Source organism: Mustela lutreola, chromosome 7, assembly GCF_030435805.1.
Source record: "Mustela lutreola isolate mMusLut2 chromosome 7, mMusLut2.pri, whole genome shotgun sequence".
NCBI lineage: Eukaryota > Metazoa > Chordata > Mammalia > Carnivora > Mustelidae > Mustela > Mustela lutreola.
In genome coordinates, this window is record NC_081296.1 from 110119190 (window position 1) to 110131820 (window position 12631).

The window sequence follows — 12631 nt, forward strand, 5'->3', positions numbered from 1 at the left end:
GCTTGGGTCTGGTAGAGCAGATAGCTCCTAGAGTTCCATGACTCCGATCCCACATTCTGGGTCCTGATTCGGAACCTAATGTTCTGGTTTGTTTTTTCCCATTATGTTCTAACTCCCTTTCGTTGGTGCTTATCAGTATTTTTTTTTTTTTTTTATCATTTTGTTACCTTGGCTGCCGTCACTCAGGAGGCAAGAAGGGCTCTTGTGAGTATCCTTAGCCCCTGGCCCTGGGGCTTGACCCCCCACCCCACCCCAGACACCTCATGGGGGGGCATTCTTGAGTGAATGTATTGTTTTTATATTGATTGGACCTTGAGTAGCTACTTGAAGCAAGGACCATTTCCAACCAGAAATGGGACGTGGAGAATTCTCATTTTCAGGCTGAGCCCAGGACGATTTTCTGAATGAACATCATGATGTTTTAAAAAGCTGCAGCAGGTAATCACCAGAGGGGAGAGACTGTTCAGGTCCTGTCATAATTAGTTCTTTGGCCAGCAGTGCATGTCAGTTTACAGAACCCTACACCATGCAGCAGTGGCGTGAGACACAGAGGAATGGACACTGTTGGATCCCAGGCTTTGGATAGAATGCTCATTTGGGCAAGGCCAGGCCAGTTGCGTTCTGACAGTGAGCACTGAGTCGGGGCTGTAAAAACGTCAGGCTGGTGTCCGGCACTTACGGGCTCACGTGCACGTTCTTGCACTTGCGCTAGCAAGTTCACTCTCCGGGTGAGCTGCTGTGTGCTGTGTCCGGGCAGGTGCCACATGGCAGGAGTTCATCAGCCTCTGTGCCCTGTCTGTACGTCTTGTTTGTCATGTCCCTGACCTGGTCATCTGCTGCATACAGTTTGCTTTGGTTTCAGGAGTTGTTTGTGATTTGTCTGCACCAGGGACAGAAATGCTGCTTTGGAGGGAGGACAGGATGTTCAGACTGCGGTGGGAAGCTGGGCTGCCTCTGAACCTGGTCTGCCTCTGAACCTGGTCTGGGATGCTGTATTCCACGTCCTCTTTCCCATGTCCATGTGGATGCAGCTGCAAGTTCAAGCTGCAGGATCAAATGTGTTGCCTCCCAAGTGGGACGGGGAGCCCCTGGCACACCTCTCTTGCTGTTTCCTGTAGAAAATTCTTTCTGTTAAGTGCATGTTTAGGTGGCAGGCATCTCCTTGAGAAGGTATCTTGGTGTTATATGCCAAGAAATGCCTTAACTTCAGAAATTGTCAGCGTCTACTGGAAAGCATGACATTTGGAGTCAGACAGAAGCAGGTGTGCATTAGGGTTCTGTCTGCCCTTTCCTAGCTCTGTGTGTCTGTGTGTGTATTTCAACCATTAGAGCCCGTTGCCTGTCCATGGAGAGTAGTAATGCCTCCCTCCTGGCTTTCCTTGTCCCGTGGTAATGCACAGAGAATGATGGTGAAAACATACATGAACTCCACAGTTGAAACCAGAAAAAGCCCTTGATTTGTGAGGTTTCTTGCACAGATTTTTTGTTGTCATTCACAGCATCCAAATACCTTTACTATTAATACCCACTATTTGTCCTGCATATAGGAAGAGTTAAATTTTCATTTCACACTTACTAAATACGTGGATTTTTTGGTTGTTGTTTGTTTTTTTGTTTTGTTTTATCTTAATGGGAAGCTTGAAAAGCGACGTGTGCGTTTGAACCCAAATACCCCTGTTCAGCTAAAACAGGTGGCAGCAACACTTGGAAATATTATTTCTACAAACTTACTGGCCGAAGATTTTGCCAGGTTGGGGGACATTCTTGGGTTCTTCCTTGGAATGGTGACTTTTTGCCTTTGTCGGGAAAATCACCTCTCTGGGCTCTCCTCCACTGTATAAATGATGGTCCTTCTCTCTTGTCAGCTTCCCTGGGTGGGTCTCCATGCCTGGGTGCCCACTATGCTTGGGTGCGGTGTTGGGTGCTGCGGTTGGACCAGACGGTCCCTGGGGGAAGCTAGGCTGGATGGGGAGGCAGGAGGTGGGAGTGGAAGAGCCTGTGATCACGGTCAGGAAGAGGTGACCATGCTTGATAGATCACTTTTCCTGTGTGATCACCTATCCCCAACTTAGTGGTGTGAGACAGCGACCATTCTTCTTTATAGAACCACTGTGTGGGTCAGGAATTCAGGCCATGCTCAGCGGGGCTGTTTTTCTGCCCCGCATAGTATCATCATCACTTGGTCATAGTTAGCTGGGAGATAGGCTAGTCAGGAAAGTTCAAGACTGCTTCATTCATATGGCTGGTGCCTTAACTGGGTGCTCAGAAAGCTGAGCTCAGTGAGCCTGCTGACCGGAGTACCTAGATGTAGGTCCCCCAGCATGGTGGTGGCCCCAGGTCATTCCCATGGCTCTTAAAGGCTCACAAAAGACCCAGGCAGAAACTGTGAGGCTCTTTCAGACTTGGCTCAGAACGTCTCAGCATGTCACTTCCCTCCTTATCCTGTTGGTAAGCGAGGCCCTAAGGCCAGCCCAGCTGTAGGAGTTAGACTCCCCCTCCCCCACCTGGGAGAAGTCCTGGGCACCTGTGGTCCTCTCTGATCTGCCACACTGATCTGAGAGCCAATGGAAAACTTTCAGGGTGGGCTGGAGGTTGGACAGGTGATGGCAGGACCCGTGGCCAAATGTACTTTCTGGTTTGGGGCAAAGATCAGGTGATTGTGGTAGGAGTAGTCCGGGAGTCTCAGAAGCAGGACTGTGGGAGAGGGGCGCTCTGCGGCGGTTCTCGGTTGTGCGGGGAACAGGGAATGGGAGGGGAGGCTCAGAGGGACACGCAGGGTCAGGGGCTGGCTTGTGTTTCCTTGTTCACTCTGGAGATGGATGGGTCCCCAGTGACCCTGGTCTTTTCCAGATCATGGTAGGACATTTTGGTTCTATGAACTGGCCTTTTAACTGCGTAAACACTGTTAATTCCCTTGTCTTCAGTGATGACTTTCTCCTGTTCCTAGGCCTTCTGCCTGTGACTCGAAGGGGTTATTTCTTAAAATGGTTGCATTTTCTAGAGTCTGCCCTTGCCTTCTGGTCCTTGACTTCTTCATTCTACACTTTTTCGTGATTGCAGCTGCCACACTTGGGTGGAAGAGTCCTCCAGGTCTCTAAGTCCTCTCGCCTCCCAAGGGCTTTCCCTGGATATCCCTGGAATTCCTGTTCTGCTTCCTAATAATGCCATTCCCCATCCCCCACCACCCTACTGAGGCCAGAAGCCCGTAATGGGGGCCATTACACCTCTGCCCCTCCACCCTGTGCAGCCGAACAAGTCCCCAGGTGCTACTGATACTTGTCTTACGGCGCTCAGCCATGGCTGCAGTGCGTTTCCCTGTGTGGCTGACGGATACACATGCCTGCAGCCCTGTGCCGGACTCCACATGTGAAGCTCTAGAGACTTCGGTGCGCATGTTTGATAAAGCTTCCCCGGAGGTTCTGATGCTTACCTCGCACTGAAGACAACACTTAGGAACTTTTCAGCTGATCTTCACAGTCCTTTCCTCGCTGCTTTGGTCTAGGCTGTTAACTACTGGGACCAGTTACCATCGGCGTGGTGGTTCAAGACCACAGAATGGATTCTCACGGTTCTGGAGGCCTCCAGCCTGGAACCACAGTGCTGCCAAGGTCATGCTGTCTCGGGGGGCTCTGAGGGGCGGGGTCCTTGCTTGTCTCTTCCTGCTTCTGGAGGCTCCAGGCATTCCTTGGTTCACGATTGTCTGTTTGTAGTTTCTGCATCTCTGTTCACATGGTCCTGTGTGTCTCTTACAAAGATGCTTGTTACTGGATTTAGGGCCCTCCAGTAACCTAGGATGATCTTATCTCCTTGGTTTTAACTACATCTGCAAAGATCCTTTTCCCAAAGGATCCGGGACATGGATCCATCTATTTGGGGGACACCATTCAACCCACTACACTTGCCTGTGGTTCGGCTGGCCGTCCCCATCTGACCATCTTGACTCCAGGCTGCCAGTCGTCCGGCACCCTGCTGCCCCAGCCATTACCTTATGTCCAGTCGTGTTAGTCCTTTGCTTATATCTTACTGCTCCCCATTCTTCCAAAGAGCCACGCCCTCATGGAGCACCAGGCTCTCATTGTCACCTTACCCTCCACCGCTCTTCCATGGGCCTTGATGCTCTCACAGTACTGAATTACCCACACTCCTTGCCTTTGTATATACTGTTGCCCTGCATTCCCATTTAGTCCGGTTCCTGTTTCGAGACCATTCACACACTGCCTCTTCCACGAAGCTCTCCCTGATGCCTCTTCCCACATGCTTTGTGCACTAGTCCCATCTTGTTGCAGATCTTACCACACTTGTTCTTATACCTTTCTCTGCTCTTAGGTGGAGAGATCTGAAGACCGAAGCCGATATTCATCACTGTAGCTCTAGGACTTGGCATTTTTAATACTGAACGGCCATGTAGCTTCACCTAATTAGAAACTTGTCTCATCATAACACTGGTTTTTCCACCATCACCTTAATTATTTCTGGTATGATTGTTCCCCTATCATCATTTATCTGTATTGAGTGAGTAGGTAATCTGTCTGTAGACTGGCATAGTGTTGGCTTAACGCACAGCATCTGCTTCTATGCTCAGGTCTTTTTAAATGCTTCTGTAGAAGTTAAGGTGATCCTAGTTTTTGTGCCCCTCACCCCCTTTATAGTAGAGAGGACTTGGGGGCTGTAGGTAGCAGAAGCCAACTTGAGCTAGCCGAAACGAAAGATGTCATGAACAAGGGTCGGCGAACAACGGGCCCAACACAAGCCCTGAAGATCCTCTGTCTCTGGTCACTGCTCTCTGTTCGTCTGCTTCATTCCTCACTTCGCTGCCACTGCGTCACGTGACCGGTCTGGACATCCCCGCGGCTGGTGCACTTACATCGGACAGCTCTGGCCATCCACAGACCCTGGCTGGCTTTCTTTCTGTGCCAATTTTGAGTTTTCCACAATGAGCATGTCCTTGGCCAGTGTGTGCAGATGTCCACCCCCAGCCATTCAGCTACAGTGCGGTGGGGAGTGTGCTGACTGGGCCACTTCTCTCAGCCATGGTGCCTCACACACCTGAGGCCATTAAGAGATGGGTTCCTGAGAGGGTGTGCAGACGTGAGGGATCCCTAAAAGCATCCGACACCCTCTTGCTGTGTTAGATCTCAGCCAGCAGCGTGTAGTTGGAAGATGGGTCAGGGAGCTAGGGAGACCGGAGAGGCACAGGAAATGCTTCCAGATCTTGTCCCTTTGCCTCTGGGCCTCAGTGGGGAACACCATTCCTCTAAACTGTTGGGAGTCCTAACTTTAATTCATTTACATATGTTTCTCTTAATACAGAATGTTCATCTTGATTTAAGTGATCTGGAAATACAATAAAACAGAGTGGGTTTACGTTGGTGGTTTACTCCCAGATAGATTCATTATAGTAGCAATCACAAATCTGTGTAAGAAAATCGTGCATGTTTTGATCTTGCCTCACAAAGATGAGACTCCCAATAAATCATCTCTGTATTCTAGAGACACTGTTCTGTAGCTGATGTTCCTTTGTGATGGAAATGGAAACAGATTAAAAACACAGCAGGAATCACTTCAAGTGATAATTTAAGTCCATGGTCAAACTGTAGCTACCAAATTATAAAACAAATTCTTTGTTTCCACTTTTATTGAGGAAAGTGCCCTCCTGGCCACCTTGTCCTGGGCATGGCTCAACTGGAGGCAAAGGCAAGACTTCCAAGTTGAACTTCTCTAGATAAGGGGGTGGAGAACAGTCCTGTCAGCTGGGCAACTGGAGACACTGGTCAGAGCATACACATACAGGGACCCATTAAAGCCAGAGTCAGAAATAGAATTGGAAAAAGAAATATGAAGTGTAGTCCTGCATTTCATTTATTTTTTATTTATTTTTTAAAAGATTTTATTTATTTGACAGAGATCACAAGTAGGAGAGAGGCAGACAGAGAGAGATGGGGGGAAGCAGGCTCCTTTCTGAGCAGAGAGTTCAACTCAGTCCCAGGACCCTGAGATCATGACCTGAGCCTAGGCAGAGGCTCAACCCACTGAGCCACTCAGATGTCCCCTGCATTTCTTTTAAATACGGATATTAGCTTAAGGTATTAATGTGGAGAATCTGCATAAAAATGTTGTTTTTCAGATGACTTTTTAAGTTGTTGGACAGTTTGGACTAAGATTCCTTCCCACCCCCCACCCCCCCACACACTTCTGGGCCTCTTTATGGACAGCCTTCTTGTGAAGTCTTATTTTATGTTTAATTTTCACAAGGTGTTTTTGCTCACCTGACAGTTTAAAAGTTCAAATAGAAATGAGAGTGAATGTGGAGAGTTTAGAACTTTTAAGACTGCAAGTAACTAAATTTGGTTTTCTTACACATAAAGATCCTAAAGACATTAACATGATTTGGGAGTGAGAGATGAGGTTTAATTAGTATGCTATTTTCTAACTAGTTCATTTAAAAATATTTCTTGAGTGTTTCTCTGGAGTCCATTAGAACAACACTTGCTAAATTGAGCCGGCTCTAATACAGCCTCTGCAGAATTCTCATTTGCTTATTTATACTGTCTCTTTCCAAAAAGATTTGAAGAGTCTCACTTTATAGGATAGGAAACCTATAATTACTTTGTACATCACTCTTAAATTAAGTTTCTAGAAGTGATTTGAATTTCATTACAGCTGAAGTCTCCTTTGCAGCCCGTTCCTTCTGTGGGGTGTTTAGTGGGCGATTTTTTTCTTTTTCTTTTTTTTTTTTCTTTCCTTTTCTTTTTTTTTTTTTTTTTTAATTTTTGTGACCATCCCTGTCTTTTCTCTTATTCCATCTTTTTGTCTTAAAACTTGAAAAAAACCTACAAATAAATGAACTTTGGTTTTTGTTTATAGGTACAATGGTGCTTTACCTAATGGAGACCGAGGCCGGAGGAAAAGCAGATTTGCTCTCTATAAGCGGCCAAAAGCGAATGGAGTCAAACCCAGCACGGTCCACGTGATATCCACGCCGCAGGCATCCAAGGTAGGTGGCTCCTGCAGTATTGGGAAGGTCTTGGTGGGTGGTGACTCATGGTTGCGTCTTGTCTTGGCTGAGTTTTTTTGTTTTGTTTTGTCCCATTTGCTTTTCTTTTTTCTTTTGGTGGGACAGTTTCTCAGTCATTGAGGCCAGAAAGTTTGTTGTTGGGAAGGGCTGTCCTGTGCTTTGTATGTGAGCCACATCCCTGGCTTTGACCCACTAGATTCCCACCCCTAATTGCCACTGCTGTTGGGACAACCAAACAGGTCTCCAAACATGCCACATGGCCCCTGAGTGGTAGTCGGCAAATGGCCTCCCACCCCACCCGCTGCCATGGTGGACTGCTCACTGCTTGGGATATAGTGGGATCAACATATGTCAATTTAGAATAGTTGTAGTTGAAGGGTAAGTGATGTTCTGTATCCTAAAGAGTTTTTGCAATAAGTCTTAGTAAAACCTCATTAAGATTTGTTATTTTCCTTCTATTTATTGAGTAGTCGTTTTCACATAATCTGCATCTACATGGAATTGAATTTGGGTGATTACTAGAAAGACTGGAAGCAAACAGCTAAGTTGTGTAAGAAATGTACTATATCTATATAAAATGTTAATTTTTAAGATTACTTTATTTTCTACTATGGAAATAGGGAGAAACCTGAGATCCATTCTGGTTGATATGTTCCATCTAAGTTAGATAGGAAAACTTTCTAATTAAGTAAATTATTTAACTTGTAACATAGTTTCCTTTTCTATAAAAATTATATCCCCCTGAAATATTTCATGTGGTGCATTGGCTGTACATGTTTATCATAATGGGTTTGAACCATCTGGAACAAATAAGACTTGATTCCCATTTTTACTGAAAATCCATAGTTCAAAGGGAAATGAATAGCTTCAGGGAAGCATGTGTGGTATTTATGCTCTGTCCTAGAAACTGATCACCTTGGTTAATGTTTTTATTTTTTAAAAAAAGCTGCTGTTGTTGTTTCTGAAGCTGTGCCATGGAAAAAATTTCCTAGAATGTACCAGTTAAGATTGTCTTGTATTAATGAGGGAATGGTTAGATCCAAAAATATCAAACACCAAGGAAACAGGAAAGATTAATATTTAGCAGCCAAGGTTTTGGCTAGAGAAAGGGAAATAAAGTTAAGTTCTAGGAAGGGAAGGACGCTGGATAAGGAAAACAAAGGAAATGAGCTTTACAAAGATTCTGAGAAAAGGGGAAGTGAAGTAACAGTCTTGGGAGGTTAAGGAAGTAGGAGAAATATTATAGTCGAAAAATATTTGGAGGATGCGAAGACAAAAGTGTTTAAGCATGTGATCAGTGCCAAAATGTTCTGATGCTGTAGACCCGGTCCTCATATTTGCCCGTGGATTGGCCTCGTCTTCCCTTCCTCTCGCTCTGTACCTTTATTTTCCTTAAGCTTAGATTTGATATTGATACAGTGGCTTCAGATATTTAAGAACATTTTTATAGAAATCTTTGAGTCCTCAGGCTTTGCGTTGTGATAAAACATGAAATACAGCTGGAATTTGAAATAGATCTTCCGGTAGCCACTCTCAAGATCAGTGGCTTTTCCCTTGTTTTTTTTACCCCCCTCCATCGACTCCAATTTTAGCTTTTTATAAAACTTTAACCTTTTATAGCTAGATTTTACCTAACATTTAAATAACTCTAAAACTTTTGGTCTCCATCTGTGTTTATGGTCTCCATTACTAGGAGTAGGGAAATTGGTCTTTGGTCTTATAACCTGGGAAAAATCTATATTCTCGGGGCCTCGGTTTCCTCCTCTACAAAATGAATGAGTTGGCTGTGGACAGGAGCTATGCTGAATCCGGCAAGATACTTTGGTTATAAGCAACGCGTGAATCTGGCTTGGGGGAAGAAAACCAAAAGGGGGAAATGGAGAAATTATTAAAGGCTAGAGGGCAGGAACAGCTCAGAGAGAACCAGACTATCAACAGGGGTTAATGTGGACATTCTTGAAAGGTGTTGGGAAGTGACTTGGCTCCAACTACCTTTCTGTCCCCTTTGAGATTTTTAGTTGTGAGGAAAGGGACACTGCTAGGCCTGGCGGGGGTCAGCCAGCAGGGGTCAGGGCTGAGGGAGAGGAGTAGACCAGACACACTTACTGTGAGTGGATTAGCTCGTCCTTACTGCCTTGCCCTTCTGCATCTTACTCCTCCTGGTACCATGTGCGTGGAGGGGCTCACGCGCAGGATTCCATCCCACCTGAGCCCAGCCCCTTGGTCCTCACTTCTTCTGTTCCCACCCCTGATCAGCTGTGCCCTGCTCCCCCGGCTGCCACCTGCTCTGTTGACCCCTACTCAAAGTCTCTTAGACATTTAACCTTTCCTTCAAATGTTCCTCCTCCTGCCTCACCTGAACTGAATGTTGATTTTTTTTTTTCCCCACCAATAGTCTTTTTTCCTCTTCCCCTTCTCCCCCCCATCTTTCCAGTTTATGGAACTAGAAATGATTTCATTGTGTTTCCCTTTCAGTCTGTTCTTAATCCCTACATTATTGACATAAGTTGCCTCTTCCTCTGTGTCTCTGGGCCTCACCCACCTGCAGGCACCTTGTGCATATTTCGGTGACTGTGTACTTGGGCCCCTCTGTTTGCCCTAACTTGTGTTTTTAAACCATACATTGGCATCCTTGCTTGGGTGATAATTTGTTAACTCATCTAGTTTGACTCTCCCTTCACTTTTCCCACTTATATGGTGTAACTTAGAGTCCACTGTCACTTGAAAGTGACCATACTCTCCAGTAGATTCTACTTGTGTACGCACAGCTTTCTTGTTGAAAGACCTCCAGCCCTTCAGCCTGTCCTCGGCTCGGTTGTTAGCCCACTTGGGTTTTGCAGTGATGCGTTGACTTCACCATGGACTCCCTTTCTCTGGTACCTGTGGGCACCCTTCTTCGTGAGTCTCTGCCTCTGGACCCGTCCCAGGGCCTGCTGGCCTGTTTTTACTTCTTTCTTGCACATCCCATTTCCTGTCAGAATGCCAGGGCATGTGGTGTACTTGGCAAAAGCCGTTGGGCCTGCATCAGCCGTGGTTTGTCTGCTCTGAAATGTCTCGTTCTGCAGTATGGGTAATGAAAGGGTCCTCTTTGATTTTGACTTGCAGACAGGAGACCTAGAACGGCAGGTGTGGTTACCATGGTTAATCAGAAGGCCAAGTGCTGACATCCTGTGTTTCTTCTGTCTGCCCCACCACCTGGGGGCACACCAAGGTGTACCCCCTTGTGAATAATAATGGTTGCTGGAAAATGGGGCCTCTTATTAGTCTTCGTGCATGCCCCTGTTCACGCAAAGTCCTGTGTGGATGGCAAGGACGTGCTTGTTAGGCAATCTCGTTCGTATAATCTCTCCTCGTGTGTATATTTACTCTTGAGAGAGTAATGCTCAGCTATTTCATTTCTTATGTAATTATTTAAAGAAAACCTAAAGTAAAACCTTGTTCTACTTCTGGCAGTTCTGTTACATGGGCATAGGGCGTTTAGCAATTTATTCACCGTTCGTCTATTCATGTACTTACGCAGCACGTTTTTGTGGCCCAGAGTGCGCTAGGATTAGTTCTGCTGCGATGTGCAGACCTTGTCTGCATGGAGCGAATTGTCTAGTGAGGAGGCAAACAGTGGGTTCTCGTATGAACACATGCTTAGCTGTGTGTTGTGCAGGGCAGGAAATGATGACAGAGCTGTGAGAACAGGAGTAGGGCTTGGATGGGGTGGACAGGGCAGGACCTCTGAGGGCACGGGAGCTTCGAGGCGAGGGCTCAGGAGGAGTTAGCCAGGAGAGCAGAGCGATCTGGAACAGAGATTTGGGTTTTTTCTAAAAGGAAACATTGGAGGGTATTAAGTAGAGGACATGGCCTCATCAGACTGAGAATTTAAGTCCTTTTTTGTTTGGTCATTTCCTTTTAAGGCTGTGGGGCAACTGGTTTGCTCCTGACCAGTAAATAGGCCAGTGGTGGCGATGGTGACTATTTTGGTAGCACCATGGTTTAAATTTAGCCACGTCGCGAAGGAAAACTCTTGATCATCGTGTTCCCTTGTAGGCTGTGCTTTATTGAAATTTCCTTTTTTGGGCATTTTTATTTTCCAAAAGTGATGGACTATCCCTTTGTTCCAGTTGGCATATTTCAGAATGGAAAATTTCTGTGCTCTCGGAGTGACCATTGAGCAAGAAGTCAGAACCATTTCAAGTGACCATTGCAGCCAGGACCGTTCTTGAGCTGTTGGTGCTGCGACAGCTCTCCTGGTTGATACTGACACTCTTCTGTAGCAGTGAATGATATGGTAGTAACTCAGACGTGCTGATACAAACTGCAACGTAAACTCATTATTTCAAGCTAATTTTGTAGGCTGTAGCGGGGTCTGCTTTTGAAGCATTGTCTGTCTGTCCAGCCTGGGTCTTGGTGCAGTGGGAGGCCTGTCTCTGCTGCATGGTCATTCTGAAGCTGCAACCTTCTGTGCTTGAGGAATCCCCTGTTTATCATTATCCTCAGACTGTTCAATGCAGCTTTTAAATAGTTGTCTTGTTGTTGTTGTTGTTGTTTTACTTTGTTTTATTTATAGAATGGAATCTATCTTGATGATTTTGACAAAATATAAACCCAAACAACCTAACTTTATGCCTCAAGGAGCTAGAAATGGGAGCAACAGACTAAGCCTGGAGGTAGGAGAAGGGAGGAAATAACAAAGGTCAGAGCAGCAGCTGATGGAGAGGAAAAAAGACATTAGAGAAGAGCAACGGAACTAAGAGCTGGTTTTTTGAAAATACAATGATGAATCTTTAGACTCACCAAGAAAACAGGACTCAAAATTAGACATTACAGTTGCTGCCACAGAAATAAGAAAGATCATACGAGATTACAGTGAACCATCCTATGCCAACAAATTGATCAATGCAGAAGAAATGGATAAATTCCTAGAAACAAACAATCTACTGCGTCATGAGGAAATAGAAAATCTCGACAGACCAATTACTAATAAGGAGGTTATTTAGGGGTTTGACTGCTAATTAAAAGTACAGGACCAGAAGACTTCACTGGTGAAACCTCCCATACATTTAAATAAGAAGTAATAGGAGTTCTCAAATTCTTCCAAAAATTGGAGAGGGACTACTTTGAAACTTTTTACAAGGCCAACATTACCCTGATACCAAAACCAGATAAGGACACTAGAAGAGAAGAAAATCGCCTGCCATTATCCCTGATTGATTGAATGTAGATGTAAAAATTCTTAAAATACCAACAAACCAAATTCAACAGTACAATAAAAGGATCATACACCATGGTCAAGTGGGATTTATTCCTGGGATGCAAGAATGATTCAACATCTGCAAATCAGTGTAATAGACTTCATTAACAATATGAGAGTAAGAGTCTTACAATCATCCCAATAGATAAGGAAAAACACCCAAATTCAACATCCATTTATGATTAAAAAATATTGAACAAATTGGGTACAGAAGAAATGTACCTCAGCCTAATAAAAGCCATATGTGACAAGCCGACAGCTAATCTCGTAGTCAACGGTAAAAAAAACAAAAGCTTTTTCTCTAAGATCGGGAACAAGACCAGAATGCCCAGTCTGGCCACTTTTGTTCAGTATAGTACTAGAAGTCCTAGGCA

The 12631-nt window shown here is 45.2% G+C and overlaps 1 protein-coding gene across 1 annotated transcript in view; it reads left to right on the top strand.

Annotated features, from left to right (window-relative positions):
• PELI2 (pellino E3 ubiquitin protein ligase family member 2) overlaps nt 1–12631 on the top strand; it is a 197805-nt gene that overhangs the window by 43801 nt on the left and 141373 nt on the right. Inside the window, exon 2 of the mRNA XM_059182173.1 lies at nt 6865–6994. Coding sequence (XP_059038156.1) covers nt 6865–6994 — 130 coding nt within the window. The remainder of the gene's footprint in view (nt 1–6864; nt 6995–12631) is intronic.